Source organism: Hemicordylus capensis, chromosome 2 (genome assembly GCF_027244095.1).
Source record: "Hemicordylus capensis ecotype Gifberg chromosome 2, rHemCap1.1.pri, whole genome shotgun sequence".
Taxonomy (NCBI): Eukaryota; Metazoa; Chordata; class Lepidosauria; order Squamata; family Cordylidae; genus Hemicordylus; species Hemicordylus capensis.
Window position 1 is genome coordinate 23,947,515 of NC_069658.1, and position 21,140 is coordinate 23,968,654.

Below are 21,140 nucleotides of genomic sequence, written 5' to 3' on the forward strand. Positions count from 1 at the left end.
GCCAGCCAGATGAGTCCCAGGTCGGGACAGCCACAGCAGTGGGCTGTCTGGCAATCCATTGTGTCACACATGCTGGCCAAACCCACCAACACCATGCATCACCTGTATGCTTTAAGGTACAGACACCCCTCATGTGGAGCAACCACTGGTATGGGAAAGTGGGCTTCTGGGGGGAGGTTGTTGAAATGCCCCCACATGGAGACTAGCACTGTGCAATCTAGTCTCTGGAACTCTTCTGGTGCTACAGCGGTGCTTCTCCCGTTGCATTGGTGCTTCATTACTACTACTACAACATTTATATACCGCTTGTCAACCAAAGTTATCAAAGCGGTTTAGACAGAAAAATAAATAATACATCAAGAAGATGGTCATTAGTCATGTTAGCCACTATTTTTGTGGCAGTGCCGCTCCTAGGATCTTGTGATCCACCAAGGGTTGCACAAGATAACCTCATGCATTGGAATGGCTTTGCCACTCATGTCCAACTGTTATGATATGCAATTCTTAACGTGCCTAAGAGAAGGCTCATTCCAACCACCTCTGTATTTATTTATCAGTCAATCTATACACTGCCTTTATTACCATAAAGTGAGCAGTATTATTATGAAGACTTTGTGCCATTAAGTGAGCAAGGCCAGTACAGTCTAGTGGACATCATGTTTGAATTGGATCTGGATTGAAAGACTGACTTTGACATGGATTTCTGGGGCAGTGTTGCAAAAGTGGTTGTCTTTCAGTTGAAGGATGTTCCCCATGCCCTGCCTTTAAAAGAGGGGAAAGTACCAGCCACTATGAATAAATGACATATAGAATTGTAGATTGTTTTCTGCACTGATACGTATACAATAGCAAGTTATAGAATAAGGGTGCTCTTAACAGATCATTACAACACATTAATGGAAAAACTGAGAGATTTGTTGCTTTAATGGGAACATTTGTTACAATGTGGGAATATGACAATCTTCACTAGCTGAAATGTTTACAAGAAAATTTACACAATTAATAGTCGGTGGACACCAATGGTGTTTTAAATGAGCAACTTATAAAAGAAATAAAAATACTTCACACAGAAGTTATATCCACAGTCATGAATGCTCATTCTCTGCAGGAATAAAATAAATAAAATCACATATGCAGATAGTTCTACTTACAGCAGTACAATATATTGTGCAGCTTTCAATTCATTTTCTTCCAGACCAATATTACATTTCTAGACCGGCGTGGCTCATGAACGCGCCTCTGGGGGGGCAGCGGGCGGCTTCTTTAAGGTAAGCAGAGCCAGTGCTCCATGCCCCCCAGCAGCCCCCCGTGGTGGGGAATCGCCTCCGCCACTCACCTGGCTCCCGCGGAGGCGAGCCCCCACCAGCAGTCAGGTGAGTGGAGGAGGCGATTCCCTGCTGCGGGGGCTGCTGGGCGGCACGGAGCACTGGTTCAGTCTACCTTAAAGAAGCCGCGCCCCCCCCCAGAGGCGCGTTCACGAGCCGCACCTGCTTCTAGATTATCCAGTATATTTTTCTACAATCATAATAGTCAGAAGAAACCCTTCCACGAAGCAAGGTGAAGTGGTCACTTCAGGTACACATGTGGGGAAGGGCATACTGGGTGGTAAATGCTGCCTCTCCCACCATGAGCACCACCTGGCCATCTGCTGTCACTGATTTTCCTTGCTCCACTGAGGCATGCTGTTCATTTTCCCCTCCTCACCCAACTGGAGAGCATCTCTTCTTTCCCTTTGGTGCCTTGATACCATTGCCACTGCTATGCTTGAGGGCACAGTCTGAGAGTCACCAGTGCTGCCTTGCGGCATGGCCTGAGAATGCTGAGAACCCACTTGCAGATGTGGGGGTCATATTGTCAGGCAGTAAAATGCTGTGGACTACCCCTGATAACAATATTGCCCACAATAAAGGGAGAAAGAAATACAGAGTTAAATCTCCACCATTTCTATCCTGAGTCCTTTTGATTTTGTGAGAAGTACATACTTCATACAAGGGACTAGGGATGTGCATGAACCAGTTCAGAGGCACTGTTATGGACCTCCAAACAAGTTCAAAGGACTGGTCTGTGTTTACCTTTAAGGAGGAGGGAGAGTGCTCTTATACCCACCCCCCAGTGCTGTGTTTCCCCCGACGGTGCTGTGTTTGAAAACGGTCCTGCAGGACCGTTTTCAAACAGTGTGTGTGTGTATAAGAGCACCCTCCCTGCTCCTTAAAGGTAACCCCACCACCTCCCCATCAAACCTGCCGGCGGCAGTTCTATGCACATCCCTACAAGAGACAACCCAAATCCTTTTTTAAAAAAACCCTAAAATTTATTTGTTCTCTGCTCCAATGGTTAGTCAGTTCTGTTCATGCTTCACCAGCCATTTTGAAAGTTAATATTTTAATCCAGTATTGCTATCACAGAAGGAGTAGGTTTACTGGTAAAATTAGCCTCTGAATAGACATTTGAAATAATATATTCTAAAATCCAAATAGAGAACTGTTGAGGATTGTTGTCAAGTAGGGCCCAAGCTGGTCTGCCTAAGTTAAGATACACAGTGTGATTACAAACCATTTAAGATAACTTTATTTTATATTCCATTGCATTTATGTTGAGATGAAAATCAAATAAGTATCTTGTGGATTGCATTCTGTGGGCTTGTACCCAAAATTATAATTCAAATTTATGGAATGCTCCCACAAGTACAATTGAAATTTACACCTCTACACTTACGAATAAGGCACATTATGTCAAATTACTGCCAGTCCTTGCCATCCCCATTTTATTTTTGAGCAGATACATAGATAGATCTTTTATACAAATGGCTGATCAGTGGGAACATACCTGTGAGGAAAAATGAGAATGTTTGTAAACAGCATAACTGTACACTTGGAATGTCTTTATTTTCTCTGGCAGCAGCAACAGCATGTATTTGGCCTGCTGACTCACTTTTTGTATTTGGGGTGGGAGGCAAATGTAATTTAGTGGTTTGACACATAGAAATCAAAGGAGAAAGTCCAGATTTGCTAATGCAGCTCACTTGAGCATATGAATTTGGCTTCCTTTGATGGAAGCCAAAGTGAGAAGTGGCTCTTAGACTATCACTGAAATCTGAATTTTAGTCTGACCTTTATTGAAGTCTGTGGCAAAATCCTAATTCCAGTTATAAAAGCATAGTCAGTTCCTCTACAATTATTAATATCACATGCAATTTTCATGTTCTTATTTGTAGGAGAATTTTCAAATGGCAATTCTGCCAAAAATGGCAACAAAGCTATTACAATATTAAAAATTACACCAGAATCCTTATAGTAATCCTTACTAAATTATGAACTAAATTATAAATTATTTTCCAGTTGTTGACATAGCATTGTCACAAATTCATAGCAGAAATTGTGATACTCTTGAAACACTCTGCAGTATTTAAGAGTTTAATGTGGAATAGATCTCACTAGAGGGGTGTACGAAATGCATTTTGTGCTCCATTCCGAGCTTGGAACAGAATGCAAAATATGCAAAATGTTCCATTGGAACAACCAGTCAAACCTGTTGGTGCTGACCACGTGATGATGCTGACCATGCAAATGGCTGCCACATGTGTGCAGAATCCAGAAAGGAGCCTTTATGGATTACAAATGTCACTCGGAACGGGTCAGGATGTTCCGAGCTCGGAACAGGCCTGCTTTTAAAAGGATGTTCTGTTCCGAGCTCAGATCACTCGAAACGGCTGGTTTCGAAGTGGAATGTTCCAACCACGAAACATTCTGCACATCTCTAGTCCACACTGGTTCTCAGGGATTGCTTTATAATAAGTAATTTGAGAACTCTGTTCAACAGAACTAAGAGCTCAAGTGATGTAACAATTCTCTCTCTCACACACAAACATGCAACCACTGATATATATTCAAACATGTCATCTACAATCCACAAATGACAGATTCATCAGTTAGCAAAACTAGCAATATTTTAAGTTAAGAGTAAGTGGATTACTGTCCATGGTTTGGTATGATGATATGCCCTTGTATTTTCCAGTTTATATTTTTAAAAGTCTCTTTAAAAATACCCTAGTGGGTACATTTAGGGATGTGCAGAATGGTTAGCAGTTGGAAAGTTCCTATCACAAACCAGGCCATTTTGAGTGTTCTGAGCTTGGAACAGAACACCCTTCAAATGAAGGGCCTGTTCCAAGCCTGGAACACCAGAAATGTTTCGAGTGCCATTTTGGACTACAAAATGGCACTCTTCTGGTCTCTGCACAAGCGCAGCAGCTATTTGCATCATCAGCACCACCACGCAAATGCACAGAGGTCAGAAGAATGGCATTTTGGAGTCCAAAATGGCGCTTGGAACATTATGAAGAGGAACAGGGTCATTCCATCAGAAAAACCGGCTTGACCGGTTGTTCCAACAGAACATTCTAGAGATTTAGCATTCTGTTCAAAGCTCAAAACAGAATGCTAAATCCATTTCATGCACATCCCTAGTACATTTCCTTTGCTTGCTCAAGTATCTTCTAGGAAAAAATTACAGAGTGAAAACACCAAGCAAGCACCAAGCATATTTTACAGCACCCAGAGTATCTCCAGAATATAAGTATTGAAGCTTACTATATGAATCGCAGCAGTACCAGATGCTCTGGAATGTTTTGCCTTTGATGTAAAATGTTAATCTTAGTGGTTAATTTGAAACTCAAAAGGAGCACCTTTCAAAAATGATTATTTATTCTAAAATGTTTGTATCACATTAGTAAAACATTGATTTTTGGAAGAAATTATTCTGTATTTTAAAATAGCCCTGCAAAACAGTAAAGTGGCTGACATCCTGATTAATTAAGTGTGCATATAAGTAGGGTGCATGGGCATGCGGCAGCATCCCTCATGCAATTCCCTCTGTCCTACACTTGTGCTATTGCACAGGAAAGCCAAGAGTCCAGAACACTCCCCTTGCTCTGCATGCACTTAGTAAGATCAAAAACACATCACAGATGTCTGTTCTAACTAGATGCTGCCACAGTGCAGGGCGCACTCCAGCCTCTTAGCCCTTGTGCACAACAGCATGCACGAACAGGAAGAGAGAAATTTCTGGAGCCAGGCTTCATTTCCTTGGCCTCCAGATGGCCACGTTGTTCTTGACAGCGCGGCTCATGTGGGCACACAAGTGGCGTGGTCACAGAGAAGATGAGGATCATCTGGGGGGAAAGCAGGTGTGATCTTGCCTACCCCTGCTGGTCCCCCCCACCAAATTAGGTCATATGAAAAACCTTTTCATGGAATTAAACTAAATTTTACACCACAGTTACACTTAGTTGTTGACCAAGCAAAATTTCCATCCATTCAGGCGCTCAATTAAGAGCAAGGAGGAGCTGGTGTACTGTCACGTGGTGTCTAAGAGACTGAGCTACAAATCAGTCTTTCCCAATTTGTATCTTTTTTCTGCCGTGAACTCACTAGATGGCCTTAGGCAAATCACTCCTCAGCTTCAACTCTCCAGCTGCAATATGGAGATAATACTTAACTAGTTTACCGGGCGCACAGCATCTGTGTCCCTAGTTCTCCCTGGCTACCCCCCTTCAGCCCCTTCTCCCTAACTCTTCCCCCAGGTGTCTCTAACCACCGCCCACCCTCTCGCTTCTCTCCTCCCCCCTCCCCGCTTGTGGTTTCTGACCAGCTTGCTGGCCCATTTGCTCCTGCTGCCGCTTCCTCACACTGGCGGCGCGCAGTGCCCGCCACGGCTGGTCCTGCCGCCGTCCGCCCACCTGCCTGCCATTTCCCTGGGCAGCAGCTCAACAGTCTCATGAATCCTGCCACGCGTGAGCTGCACCGCGCAGCCAATCCGGCGCCTCGGCTTCCCAGCCAATCTGCTGGGTTGCCGGGATGCATCCCCACAGAGGCACGTCTACGGGGATTAATAATATAGATACTTTAATGGTTAATAAAGTAATATAGGTGGTCCTCCTCATTATTCACAGGGGTTCAGTTCCCGCCAATTTCTGTGGATAACTGCAAATAACAAGACCTTAAGTCTAGGGGGATTCGGGGTTAGGTTTCTTGATCTTAAAAAACACTAAAAAAAGAAGGAAGGTGGCAGAAATAAGGGTAGAAAATGCATAGTACCTTGTTCTCCAGGTCTCCAGGAATGCCTCTCCCCCAATTGTCTCTCCCCCCCCACCCCCAGTTTTAAAATCTGTTTTCTTCTTCTTTTCTTTACAAAGAAATGGCTCTGTGCTTCAAAATGGCGGCTGAAAATGACATTGGAAGTCATTTCTGGTCACTCAGGAACTGTGAATAGGTGAATACTGCCTATACTTCATGCTGTGGATAAAGAAACTGGATCTCCAAGACTCATCTGTGGATACATCCACGAAATTACAATCCGTGAAACTGCGGATAATGAGAGAGACCTGTAGTACTTTACATTAAAGTATTAAGTAGTATTATCCCCATACAGCAGCTGGACAGTTGAAGCTGAGAAGGAGTGATTTGACTAAGGTCATCTAGTGAGTTCATGGCAGAAGCAAGATTCAAATTGGGAAAGATTCAAATTGGGTAAGACTGATTTGTAGCTCAATCTCTTAGACACCACGCTACAGTACACCAGCTCCTCCTCACTCTTGAGCTCCTGAATTGATGGAAAGTTTGCTTGGTCAACAACTAAGTGAAACTGTGACATAACATTTAGTTTAATTCCATGAAAAGGTTGGTCACACAACCTAATTGTGTGGGGCAGGGGAGAAGGCAGGATTGCATCTGCCTTCCCCCTAGATGATCCCTGTCTTCTCTGTGGCTGCGCTGCTTGAATGCCCACATGAGCGGCGCTGCTGGGAACAGCACGGCCATCTGGAGGCCGGGGAAACAGAGCCTGGCCTCCAGAAATCCCACAATGCACTACATGAGGAGCACAGTACATTGGGGCAATTTCCCCGTTGCTGGGGCTCTATGGCTGCTCGGGCTGTCTGCAAAAAGCTACCCAGCGTTTCCTCCTACTTTTCCATAATCACTTCTCCCTCCCCCTACCTAGTTGTTTGCTCCCACACAACTGGAAATTGAGAGCACACAAAGCTCCCAAACCTGGGTAGGACACAGTTTTTGGTTGTATGAATTACCTCTCAATGTGCTTGATGCACATGTGATTTATTTTGATGAAGCATGGTTTAAAAAAATGTTTTGTGTTTGTTAATCTCATTTTAAACTTCTGAACAGCATTAGTGCCAGAGAATTTGTTTGAGAGCTGACAGAACTGCAAAAATTAGGAAGAGATTTATTTAGGGGAAGAGCAGCAGATAATTTAAAAACCCTGATATTTGGACTGAACAATCTAAACCAGTGGCTTTCAAACTGTGTTCCAGAAAGCTATGAGGTTCCCTGAAAATTATCATGGGTTTCTCCGTAAGAAGATCAGCAACACTAGCTAAGCCTTCTTAAAAGACAGTTGGTCTTCCATTACTGATCTGCCTTTGTAATGAGCAGCTGCATGAGAAGGCTGGTTGTGTTGTAGCTTAAGATCACATATTCCATTTCATGCAGGGCAGTATTGAGCCCCAAGAGGACTGGCTAATACCCTCCATGAACTAAACATATACACTAAAAATGCTCCAGAATCTTCTGCAATGTGTTGGGCTTAGTGGCTACTTGTGGGGTGGTTCTGTGAGAGGCAAAAGGCAGGAAGAAGGCATCTTTATGGAGTGGTAAACAAGAGGAGGGCAGACACCCTTACTGGTGAGATATATGAGATGACAGTGGAGGCAAGGAGAGGCTGGAGTCAGTACCATACATAGCCAGCTGAATGACAAGATATGCCCAGCTTGCACACACTACCTCTCTGACCAATGCTAGATGATTTTCATTAGCAGGCATGTTGAAGTAGCAGATACCATTTATAAAGCCATCACAGATAAGAGGAGTTCTTTCATTAAATCCTCAAGAATCATGCAACCTCCCAATAGCAGAAGTGACGGTACAAAGGGAAATTTCTGTTAAAGAAAGACTCAGCATATTAGCATGAACTCTTAACTCCTGTTTAATCAATGGAATCTTGTTACTGATTAAAAGAGCCATGCCTGACAGAAGCGGGGAAAAGGCTGGCCTAATACTTAAAGGTCAAGGATACTACTTTTATTTACACCTAATGAGTTCTGTGCTCATTTCTAGTCACACGTTTTAAAAAAATAGCTCTTCAAATAGCTCTCACCTTGACTTTCCAAAGTGAAATTAAAAAGAAGACATTTTTCTAATAGAAAAATATACAGTAAGAATACCTAAAAATAAAATGTTAACCTGGAATGTCATATTTTATACAAAAACAAAAAACAGTTGTACTCTCCTTTACTGTACAAAACCACTCCGATAATTATTATTTACATAGTTTGGGCCACACTTGGGTCTCTAATGTGACAGTGGGGCATTCTCTTCATATTGAAGTAATTCAGAGCAGGAATACTATAATGTATCCTGCTCTTATAAACATTTATTCCAAAGTAAGTACCACAGGCTTCAATGGAACCTACTACTGAGTAATGATCTCATTTTCAAAAGTAGCTACATTGTGCAGTCCCCTCTATGTAGCTGTGACACACACACACGCCTGTGTTCTTGCCTTCTTCATCATACATTTTCTGTGCTAGCATCCACAGGCTGAAGGACCTGGGGGAACCTGGCAGGAGAAGAGTACACAAGCTTCCATTCTGTGTGTAAATGAACAGCAGCATAAGGAACTTAGCAGAGTCAGGGGCCTCTCAATTTTAGTAACTGGCAGTAATAAAACCTGGCCTAAACATGGCAGCCAAAGGAAATGTTAGAGTCCTAAGGTGGTATAAGAGACTGTATTACTTTGGATTGTAAGTGGGGGGATCACATGAATGTACCACTTCCAAAAAAACCCCACACAACCCTTCAAAGCACAATCCTAGCATAGGAGTAAGAGGGCTGGCCTAGTAACTACTACTTTTAAAAAAAATGCTTTTTTTTTAGGGGTGGGGAGTTGAGGAGTATTTGAAAATGTTATACCAAAGTCTAGAATCTGAAGTGTATCCACTTTTCTACCTCAGGATTCTACCACTGCTACTATGTGCTACTTCCTCATGAGCAGACCAGGCCTAAGTGTCTGCCTCTATTCTGTAAGCCCTTTGGGCTTATTTTATACAAATGTCTGAAATGGCTAAAATAAGTGACCATGAATGAGTGAGGAATCTTGCAGTGATCTCAATGACAGGATTCCTATACAGATAAGGGAACTTCCTGGGAATAAATTCTCTTAAACCAGTTAACTTACCCAGGACATTGGCATACATCTACATTACTTACACCAATTTCATGACATAGTCACAAGGGAATACTTTCATTGAGATAATTGTGGGAACAATCTCTTGACTGGGGAAAAATCTATTATATGACTAGGCTGTTAAAATCAATTCCTATATTTCCTCAGTCCTTGGATTTATTATGTTTCATGAACAAATGAGAGTCCACCCTCCTTCCATAAATTACATTGTACTGTACTATGTGTGCACTCCCTTCTTTCTGATTTAGTCCCCAATATTAAACACTGGCCAACATGATTCACAGTGCTCCAGCAGTGGAAGGAGGACTTCAGATCCACAAGAAGCCTTCAGTGTCCCTGCACTGAAAGCTTCTTTCTGCAGTGGACCAAGCACGGTAGTGTGATCTCAAGATACAACTATAAAGGGCTTTTGGAGGGAGGGGAAAGATGCAAAAATCACTGCTCCCCTTCCATGCTCAGTCCATTGTGGAAAGAAGCTACAGTCCTTCACAGCTCTCCTTCCATGGCTGGAGGGCTGCAGATCATGTCAGCCACTAAACAAATGCCTGCTCCTACTAGAAAGCAGCATCTGTAACTCTGAAATCACATTTCTTGTATAATATAGTGTGAGGTGCAGCTAAAGAGGGACCATAAGTTCAAAAGAAGGCATCAGGAAGAACCATTCGTAACTCTAAGAAACAAAATGGCTGACCAGAGGAACTTGTCCTACAAGACATGCAAAATGTTAAGAACATCTTGCTAAGAGAAAAACCTCACTGTCATTCCTACAAGATACAAAGGCCATGTGGCATAAATGTTAATAAATCATTCCTGAGTTTCTGAAAGAAATGAAGACAAAATCATTCTACTTTTTAAAATGCTGAGTCCTTCATGAGCTTCTTTTCTGTTGCCGTCTTTGGCAGCATCCATTTTTCTACAGATTTTCTCCACAAACACAACTTGTTTTTCTCTACTTCATGCTGCAGAAAAATGAGATCTTATAGAATCTTCTCGTAATTGTCGGTGCTTGCCAATGTTGTATTCTTCTAGTTGACTTCGCCTCTCAATAGTTATTTTGTATTTTTTTCTGCATAAAGGGAACAAATGGTACAGAGTAAGAAACCTCCGGCTTCTGTTTAGAATAAGTAATAGAACTCCCTTTTCAAGAATGAATGCCTATGAAGAACAAATGGGTTTCTACTGATAAATGATATGAATGAATCATTTCATCAAAAGATTAAGCGGGTGTGCCTTGCAGCATTCTTGCCTTGCCTAAAAGTTAGCAGTCATATTCAAAGATTTCAGACAAATTGCTCCTTTTTTCACAAATTCCAAACTAAATAGTCAGGAAGCCAGTATGCAGTGCAACTGATCCTTTAATATGATGGCTGCAAATAGTGAAGCCATTTTATTGTTATTGCTCTCAAACACTTAAAAACAATTAACTTGTACAGACCTGGCTTCAGAACAGTAGCATAAGACTTCCCATTGATAAAAGTCAGATTGCATATATTCTGCCATCCTTTGTCTCCAATGAGATCAGGACTTTTCGACAGCCCAGTTCAATCAAAAGACTCAACCATGTCTGACTAATCATTAGTTTGTGTGAATTCTTATTCACACAGCATGCAATTGTGCAACTACTAAATTGTGCAAACTGCACTCACACAAAAGCAACTCCATCATTTCCAATGGGATTACTCTTATGAAAATGTGGTTTGCAGAATTTTGCTGGTTGCACAAGAACACAGCTGCACAACTGTATGCTTACATCTTTGCAACATGTACACTGCATTGCATAGTAAGTGGGCCAGGAGTCTTATTATTTATTAGTCTTGTGTCTTATCACACAGAAGCTGCATATTCGTTATGATGACAATGAGAATTTAATATAGGTGTTGAGTTTTTATGGAGAATTATGTTGATCTTCAGCAACATGTAGGTTTTCACTGGGGCCAACATTTTTAGTTCTACTGCAACCAAACTAACATCACTAGTTTATGAATTATCCTTTATATTTGATAATAATAAAAGAGAATGCAGATATTGGAATAATACTCAACATCTCATTTTAACATACTCCCATTTGTCTTTAGGGGAACAGTATGATCCCATAAGCATGGAAAATTTATTCTTTTGCACCAGCATTTGACTCTGGGTCTCCTTATCAGGGATATTAACACAATGCCTCTGAGAACTAAAGGAGCAGAAAGAGGTCCTAGATGTCAAAGGCAGAAAATTGTTTTAATGTTTTGAATAATGCAGTCCTACATTTGGAAAAAGAAATTAAGCTGCATTAGTGGAATCTGAAAGACAGGAAGGATTTGGATATGTCAATAAAACAAGTACACACTTTGTTTATTGTGCACTTGTACCATTTTTGTTTTTATACAGTACATGCCCACAAACCTCCTACAGATAGGGGGCATTAATAATTTTCTATTAGTTTATAAAAGAATGCTTTGTTTTAAGCCTGTAAGCTGTTATTCACAAGCAGCAACAGGTTTTTCTTATGGTTTAATTTTAATAGTAATTACTAATGAAAAGAATTTTTATGGGTCTGAACTCTATACTTATGTAAATTATCCACATTAACAAGTGGGTTCAAATCCCCATTCAGCCATACTTGCTGGGTGACTCTGGGCCAGTCATTTCTCTCTCAGCCTAACCTACTTCACAGGGTTGTTGTAAAGAGAAACCTAAGTATGTAGTACACCGCTCTGGGCTCCTTGGAGGAAGAGTGGGATATAAAATGTAAATAAATAAATAAATAAATAAATTTCCAAAGGGATTGCTTATGATAGATAAATCAACCTTGCAAAGTGATAGTTGCATAGTACTAGGCTAGTCAAGTATTTTTAAAGCATTCGCTTTAATGGAACACCACACAATATATTCTGATAATCAACTGGCTTGATGCATCTGTTAAGTCGCAAGCACTCAAGGACATATTTAGGGGGGTTAAAAAGCACTTCCAGGGGAAAGAGAGATCAGTGAAAAAGTGAGAGATGCTTTGCATGCAGTCCCTCTGCACCGCTACTGGGGATGGTATCCAATGCAAATTATAATTTTTAAAATTTACAATGAATCGTTGTAACACCTAACAATTTTCAGTAAGATTTCATTGGATAGTTATTCTCTTTGACGTTTATCCTAGAACACCAGCGTCAGTCCATAGGTATAAAAACCAAAAGAGAAATTAGAACAGAAATAAGGCAAAGCAGAAGCAACTATTTAAAAAAAGATCCTTTAAAAAGTCATAATTGTGTTAATTAGGCATAAATAACTGTGCTAATTAGGCAACCTAATTCTGCAATCATTGTTGGCTGACATGCCATGCAGTGTACTGGGGACAATTCTGTACCACTCACTGCTGAGCATCTGAAATAATGCTGTCACTGTTGTGCAAGACTACTTTCATGCCAATATGTAAAACTGCACAATTGCACTATTTTATGGCCACTGAAAATAATGGCCACCTGTGGTATACTGTGTGGCATGTCAGCTACTGGAATCAACTCTTTGATTCCTACAGCAAATAAGATGGAGCCACAGGTGATGACTGCCTGTGTTTCTGATCCTGTATGGAAATGCTTACATTTATAGCAGGTAGCCAGTAGAAGAAGCTTTGCTATGTTGCTAAGTCTGTTCCTGACTGTTGCAGGGCTAAAGGGTAAGCAGCCCTCACTCCTTTTGCTTTAAAAAAAATTGACACTACAGGAGGACATAGATATTTGTGGGGGTTCTGTTCCATGGTACAAACGAGGATATGGAAATCGCAAATATTGAGTCAATGCAGCAATGGGAAATTGGGGATTAGGTTCCTGGTTGGGGAAAAACATCATTAAAATATCAAATTTCAGGAGGCAGGATGCAGGGGAAGCTTCCTGCCACACAGCTGCTCCCTCTGAGTTGTGCTGTGCCCCAGAATACCCCCCAATCGACCAAAAATCAGCTGGAAATCAACAATTTCCTCTCTTTTAATAAATCTGGAGCCATTTTGAGGCTCTGAAACACAAAATGGTGGTTGGAAATGACCTTCGCAGTCATCTCTGGCCACCCTGACCCACGGATACACAAGGCTGATGTGCCACCCCCCCCCTTCGCGTATGCCAAGGTTGGGTGTCTATTACCCAACCGTGGATATGCAAATCTGTGGATTTTGAATCCGCAGATATTGAGGTCCTCCTGTATAATGAAACAAAAATAATAAGTTGCTACCGCACAGCAGCATTCTTGGCTTCACAGAATATTTGACAGTATTTGTGGTGAAGCTTGAATAATATTGTCAGTTGACATTTTTTTTGAATGGTAAATTGACTGGCATGCCAATTCCATGATAGGATTGAAAATGTCTTTATTTACCTATTGACTCTTTATTAACCTATTATTTACCTGTACCCCAGAGCAGAAAAGTGAACATTAATGTAAGACATTATCTTTTTTTCACATAGTCTAGTCACTGCTCCACTATGTTTGTGGAAGAAACTACTACTACTACTACTACAATTTATATACTACTTTTCAACAGAAGCTCTCAAAGCACTTTTCATAGAAAAAGTAAATAAAATAAGATGGTCCCCTGTCTCCAAAGGGCTCACAATCTAAAAAGAAATATAAGGTAAACACCAGCAACAGCCACTGGAGAGATACTGTGCTGGGGTTGGATAGGCCCAGTTGCTCTACCCTTATTAAGAGAATTGCCACTTTAAATAGTGCCTCTTTGCCCAGTTAGCAGAAGAAGAAACACAATCACTTTGAGAGATATGATTGTGATTATGGATTTGCACTGAAATAGCCTATAGCAATTTTGATGGTCATGGATAAGCCTTTCCACCTACCAGAATAATGTGAATCACTGAGGCTATTTCTGTGTACACCTGGATTCATACTTCCATTACTATTTGTGTAGATTCAGAGCAGCTGATTGTGTGGAGAGGGCAAACGACTGACCACTCCAGTAGGAGTTTTACAACACATGAAAACAGAGCTGTATTCTTATTCTCAACAGCTGCCTTCTTCCTATCCTTTTTGGGGCAAAGAATGACATCATTTGAGGCCAAGTATGGTAGATATATGAAAATATTGTTTTTCCAAAGCTGAACCAACCTGAAAAAGTAGAAGGCCATCAACAATCCTGCTCCTAGCAAAGCACCCACAACAATCCCTGTAACTGCCGACTCTCCTAGGCCACCTGCTTGAAAAATTAAGAAAGAAGTAAACAACAGCAATCATACAGATAAGTGTCCCAAGTTCACAGGGCCACTGAATAAATGACAAATGTAAAATTATAGTCAAATTTGCTCAAAATTCATTCTTGGCAAAGCTTCAAAGGAACTTTCTTCTGTAACTTCAGGTGATTTAATGAACGTCTTTCATGTTCTATATTTAGCTTTTTCGTTTGTTTTTTAAAAATAAACCATCCAAAATCAACTTGAATCTCAGTCACTATTGTAATAGAGCTAGGTCATGTTAAAATGCTTTTGAGAGAAAAGCATTCTTATTCTGTTCAAATTACATGAGATGTTTCAAGACTACTGCAGAATTATAATTCTTAGACAACCAATACAGAATTAATTTAGGAAGATTTTCAGGTAACGATTTGCATCCCAGGGATGGGTATATATCCCAGGGGTGGGTATACAAATCAAATCAAATCAAATCAAATCAAATCAAATAAATAAATAAATATAAATATATGAATGGGCAGCATCATAATGGGTTTCTCATGCAACTTGCTCCTAGACCAGTGTTTCTCAAGCTTCTGGAATAGCACCCTCTTCTAAATTAGCCAGTTTTCTGCATTCTCCTCCCTTTTGAATATCATTATGTTTTGGCCTACCAGCTCCTAAACACCTTGTGCACCTTCCTTCCCACTTGTACATCAGTTACACGCTCCCACATCCTACCGACAGTTTCGCTTGCTCCTCCTGCTGTATCACTGCATCTCCTCCTAAGCATCCCTGTTTCCCACTCTGCATCATCTGTAGTCTGACGTAAGTGAGCCCTCAGTAATCAGGGACCCATGAAGCCCATCCTCTCTTTCAGTGAAGGCAATGGGATCACAAACTACTATTGGGAAAATTCTGGAGGTGATTGTCAATATAACATGCAAAATGACTTGCACATATCCACTTTGCTGGTGGCCCTCACTCCCAGTTCCTATACAAATGCTATCATGTTCTTTATTCACAAATCGAGGCTAAATGCAATTGATTGCCTTCAAATGAGTTGTATGGATATACAGTACAGTTCTGCTGTGAAGATGTAGAAGTATATCTAAGAACAAGCACAGTCCCCCAGTATGGACTGCTATCAGAGTTTTGGAAAGCAGAAATAAAACTCAGTAAACTTACATGATTTGCAGGGTGTATTGCTTGGGTGCTCCAAACCTCGGCTGTCGTCTATTCTAAATTTATTTTCCCAGGGATAATTTACATTTGGAAGCATTTCAAGCCGTCCCTGTTTTCCATAATAGTTACCAATCACCTGTGCAGAGAAACAACACATTTCCAGCTAACTTAATCCTGAAGAAAAAGGGTTTGATCAGCTGCAAATTGTACACACCCATCGGAATTCTATCAAGAAATGCTTCCATTAAAAGTATATTGTTAGGACGAATTCCTAGATCAAAACTTCCAGGCACATCACATTTCATACCCTACCATTCTTTTTAATTTAAAAGCCAGACCAAACTATGTTATATGTGAAAGAAATGGCAAGGTATGCAGTTTCTCTCATCCTTCCCATGGAGATGCCCAGCACTTTGACTTCCCAGGTTTTGATAGCTATGATGAAAGTTTTCATTGGAATCCACTGGTTATGTAGGAGGCTGTCTCAAAAAATCCCAAATAATAATAATTTAAAAAAATTATTCATATATTTAAATGTAGGGGCTTCCCCACCCCAACTCATGAAATATTAAAGAAAGTAGTACTTTGAAATCATCATAAAACAGAGTAAAGTGAATCAAGGTGGTGGGGACTCACACCAGTGCTCCCTCTAAAAGGGATTCCCAGATGTTGTTGACTACAACTCCCAGAATCCCCAGCTGCAATGGCTTTTGCTTGGAGATTATGGGAGTTGTAGTCAACGACATCTGGAAATCCCTGTTAGAGGAAACACTGACTCACACCATCTAGCTGTACTGAACTCCTTGAAGGCAGGGCAAGAGGACAATAATTCCATCTACTTAGTATAAAACTTCTAAGTTTCTTTGAGGAAAACCAACACTGAAATAATGTGGACACAGGGAAATATTTTGACAGAGAACCACATTCCCAGCCTGCCAATTCACACATTTGCTCCCAGACTTATAGTCAAGAACGTGTTAATCTGTGTGATATATCTCCATAGGAACATAGGTAGCTGCCTTCTATCGAATCAGACCATTGGTCCATCAAGCTCAGTATTGTTTACACTGACTGGCAGTGGCTTTTCCAAGATTGCAGGTAGGTATCTCTCTCAGCCCTAATAACTGCATAGTGCAGCTTGGAGCTTCAGAGGCTGGGACGACACATCCAAGCCTCCAGATATCCCACCATGCATTGCTTGACATGCGCAATGCATTGGAGATGGGTACTCTAGGCACTTGTCTTTGTGTCCACTGAGGCTGAATGTAGCCCCAGCAAACACACGATCCTGGAGCCTGGAGTAAGGGCTCGCTCGACCCCTTAACTCTGGCTAAGAGCCAGGTTAAAGGCTAGGCTAGGTGGTGCTGCCTCACTGGGATCTGGCCTGATCCTAGCAGTTCTCTCACACAGCCTGACCCAGGCTGGGCTTCCCTCAAGACCAGCTCTCCTCCATCATTTGTGTCTGGCTGCTAGGAGAGCTGGTCTTGTGGTAGCAAGCATGACTTGTCCCCTTAGCTAAGCAGGGTCCACCCTGGTTGCATTTGAATGGGAGACTAGAAGTGTGAGCACTGCAAGATATTCCCCTCAGGGGATGAGCAGAAGGTTCCAAGTTCCCTCCCTGGCTTCTCCAAGAGAGGGCTGAGAGAGATTACTGCCTGCAATCTTGGAGAAGCCGCTGCCAGTCTGTGAAGACAATACTGAGCTAGATAAACCAATGGTCTGTCTCAGTATATGGCAGTTTCCTATGTTCCTAGGGCTCTTGTTTTTGCAGTTCCAAACTACTCTGCTTTTCTGCAGCGGTGTTTCTTTCTTTCTAATCATTAAATACAGTGCAAATATACAAATACAGTAAAGTTCTCAATCACCTTTCCCCCTTTTATTCCTCTATGGAAATCTTAAACAGATAGATGAATACCGTATCTAATAAATATTTAGAATATCCTGCACAGAGCGGGGAGCTGAACTAGGTTTCCAGGTTCCCTTCCAACTTTCATTCTATTATTCTACATACAGACATAAATATTATATAGACATAAATATGCATAAGTATGAATATAAATATATAAACACAAATATAAACATAAACAGGTGTCTGTGGCTGACATCCTGACTACCGAAGTGTTTGCAGCATAAACAGCAGCTTCACGCACTCAGCTTGCCCCCACAGCCCTGACATTTCTCGCACATGCACGTTTTTACACAACAGAGCCAGCAGGCACTTTGCTTGGAGTACTCTCCTGCACTTGCAAAGTCCTTTGTCACCGCAGAAGCCTGTGACACAGATTTCTGCGGCAACAAAAAGCTTTGGGGTCACAGGAGAGTGCTCCGGATATTTATGGCTCCATTGTGCAAAACCGTAAACATAAGGGAACTGATGGAGCTGCAGAAGTGGTCCCAATGCATGCGCGATGCTGTTGTTTACATGCAAGCTTCAGTAGTCATGATGTCAGCCAATATAAGACAAAAGTGGGCATTAGTATAAGCAAGAATACCATCTCAGATTACTCAGTATAGTAAAAGAGAGAGAGAGAGAACGAACTTATACACCTCTCCATCTGCTCTCTATCATGTTAAAGTACTCCATCTTTCTCTCTTCATTTATTCTTATCTCAAGCAATTCTGCAAATTGTTTAACTACTGATTTCCATTTTTTGCCATTTCCATACATCTTCCAAATTATGACAAATGTGCTCTCAATTGAACTAACTTTAATCATTTCCCGAAGAGGGCTATGGGGCAGACTCTTGTTTTTGCAACTACTTTGCTTTGCCTGCAGCTGTATTTCAAATTATTCTAAAATGTATCTTTATGTAATTTTAGTTAAATTTTATGTTTTTTAAAAGTACATTTCATATTCTAAAAACCAACCCATCAGATAAGGATTTGCTAGTCATGCCTAAGTTGATTTGGCTGCATTCCACAGAGGAATTAAAGTTTTCATGACCGGTGGGAAGGAACTTACAAAATAAACAAAGACTGCCACCAACATCATCAAAGTGAGGTCAACATTGTAAATCAGGACAGGGCAAGCCTAGCAAAATGATGTCAACAAATACAAAGGGGTGGGGGACCCTAGAGTTTGACAGGAGGAGAGGCTTTAAAGGGAAACGGAAAGGACATCCAAATATACAAAAGGAGGAATCATGCAACTGCTGGATTTCCTGTCCTATATGAAAGCTGCAGAGACTGGGGGATCCTTCCTGCACACAGTTATTTTTTTCTAAGCTTTGGCTTTACATGCCTTGTCCTTCAGCTTCTCCTCGTATGACTTCTGGAATGTGTTTATCTTTATAGTTCAATTCTGATAGCAGGACTTCACTTAGGAAAGTAGCTGAGCAAAGAGGCACCTTTTAAAGTGGTGACTTATATTTAGCAGGGGCAGAACAATTGCCCTGATCCAACCCCAGCACAGCATTTTCCCAGTTGCTATTGCTGGTATCTACCTTGTTTCTTCTTAGACTGTCAGCCCTTTTAGAACCAGGAGCCATGTTATTTCTTTTTCTATGTAAACACCACTTTGTGAACTTTGTTGTTGATGAAGGAAAGTGGTATATGCATATTTGCAGTAATAATAATAATACCTCCCGTTCTACTAATTGATAAAGTTTTAGGGAACAGAAAAGCTATCATAACATAGCACATAAAAAACACATCCACAAAACAGTCGTATAAATACTCTGGTCCATACCTTAACAAACCAGTTTCTTGCCTTTGAAGTTTTACAGGGTTTTTTTTGGGGGGGGGGAAGCGACTGAGGAGGGGAGACATGTTAGAGGTGTATTAAATTATGCATGGAATAGAGAGAAATTTCTCTCTCTCTCATATATAACACTAGAACCAAGGGTCATCCCATGCAACTGATTGCCAATAAATTTAGGACCAACAAAATGAAGTACTTTTTCACACTATGCATAATTAACCTATGGAATTCTCTGCCACAAACTATGGTGACAGCTACCAGCCTGGCTGGCTTTAAGAAAGGCTTAGATAGATTCATGGAGGACAAGTCTATCAATGGCTACTAAGTCTGAGGGCAAAAGGCCACTTCCAGCCTAAGAGGCAAGGTGCTTCTAAACAGTGTTCCCTCTAGCAGGGATTTCCAGATGTTGACTACAACTTCCAGAATCCCCAAAAGCCAATGCAGCTGGAGATTCTGGGAGTTGTAGTTAAAAACATCTGGAAATCCCTGTTAGAGCAGGGATCCTCAACGTTGGGCCCCCAGATGTTCTTGGACTTCAACTCCCAGCATTCTCAGCTGCCTTTGGCTGGGGATTCTGGGAGCTGAAGTCCAAGAACATCTGGGGGCCCAACGTTGAGGATCCCTGTGTTAGAGGGAACACTCTTTCTAAATACCAGTTGCAGGGGAGCAACAGCAGGAGGCAGGACCTGCCCTTATCTCTTGCCCGTGGGCTTCCCAGAAGCATCTGGTGGGCCACTGTAAGACACAGGATGCTGAACTAGATAGGCCCTGGGCCTGATCCAGCAGGGCTGTTCTTAAATTATTTCCTAAGCTGTTTCAATAGCAAATTGTGCTAGTGTCATGGTTCAGTTTTATCAAAATCCTTTTTCAAATATATGACCTCTGTGTGACTGCAAACCGTGGCTGACATTCTGAGTAATGAAGCACTTGTAGAAAGATGTATTAACTCAAATCTGTTGCACTAGCTACTTAACACTAAATGGAGCTTGCATTCCAGACTAGTTTTGCACTACCACAAGCATGCACATGCAATAGTTGTACAACCTGCGGTACACCTCATTTGTTTTAAAGGGAACTTTGTGCAAGGGCACTATAGTGCAATTCTGTAAATCCCTGTTTTTTGGTGTAACTATACGGTCTTTTTGTGCTAGTGCAACTTTGCTTGTTATGCAAGTGCACCTGCAGTAAACATGTCAGCCAGTATTCTAAATCAACACTCAGAACCTTAAACAATGTCCAGTCTTTTGTTCCACATGTTCCAACTATAGTTAACTAATGTATTTCACTGTTCATTCCTAAATCCTTATGAGCAATGCCAGTGCCAAGAAAATTATCACCCCCTTATACTTGCGTATTTGATTCTTCTTTCCAGTGTGTAATTCTGTCAAGATTGAATGCTGCTTATAGTTGTACAGTTGAGGACTGTGGCATTTTGGAAACAAGGCTCTTGTATTTCTGCTTTGAATTGCGTTCTGTAATTTATGGCATCAGTGTTCAAAACATGTCCCCCTTTAACCTCACTGTATCTCATGTATGGTTGATCCAAATGCCGTTCCCTCATTTTTCGTTGTCCTGTACTCAGGCAATGAAAATTGGGGGCGACTCTCAATAATGTTGGCTGGGAGAAGGGCTGAGAAATGTATCAGCTCACTGATAGATGCAATTTCCCCCCATGAGTCCTCTCAGAATGACACTATGTCATGATGTAGCATCATTCATGCAGCATTTAGGGGAAGGGATTCATAGCTGTAGAAAAGAGCTCCACACCATTTCTGTTGTCAAAAAGGCAGTGGGGGTGATTATTGGGAAACAGGACAGTTATCTCTTGCCAACCAGTGGTGAATTGCCCC

General features: G+C 41.4%; 1 protein-coding gene across 3 annotated transcripts in view; it reads right to left on the minus strand.

The window, feature by feature from the left end:
• Positions 1-7,982: 7,982 nt before the first annotated feature.
• The window catches only part of NPR3 (natriuretic peptide receptor 3), a 90,965-nt gene continuing 77,807 nt past the window's right edge, over positions 7,983-21,140 (minus strand). For 2 of the 3 annotated variants that reach the window (XM_053289632.1, XM_053289635.1), the window contains exons 6-8: positions 15,594-15,726; positions 14,347-14,434; positions 7,983-10,324 (exon numbers count right to left, since the gene is read on the minus strand). In XM_053289632.1, coding sequence (XP_053145607.1) covers positions 10,213-10,324; positions 14,347-14,434; positions 15,594-15,726 — 333 coding nt within the window. In that variant the 3' untranslated portion in view covers positions 7,983-10,212. The remainder of the gene's footprint in view (positions 10,325-14,346; positions 14,435-15,593; positions 15,727-21,140) is intronic. The other variant, XM_053289633.1, reaches the window with a different exon arrangement.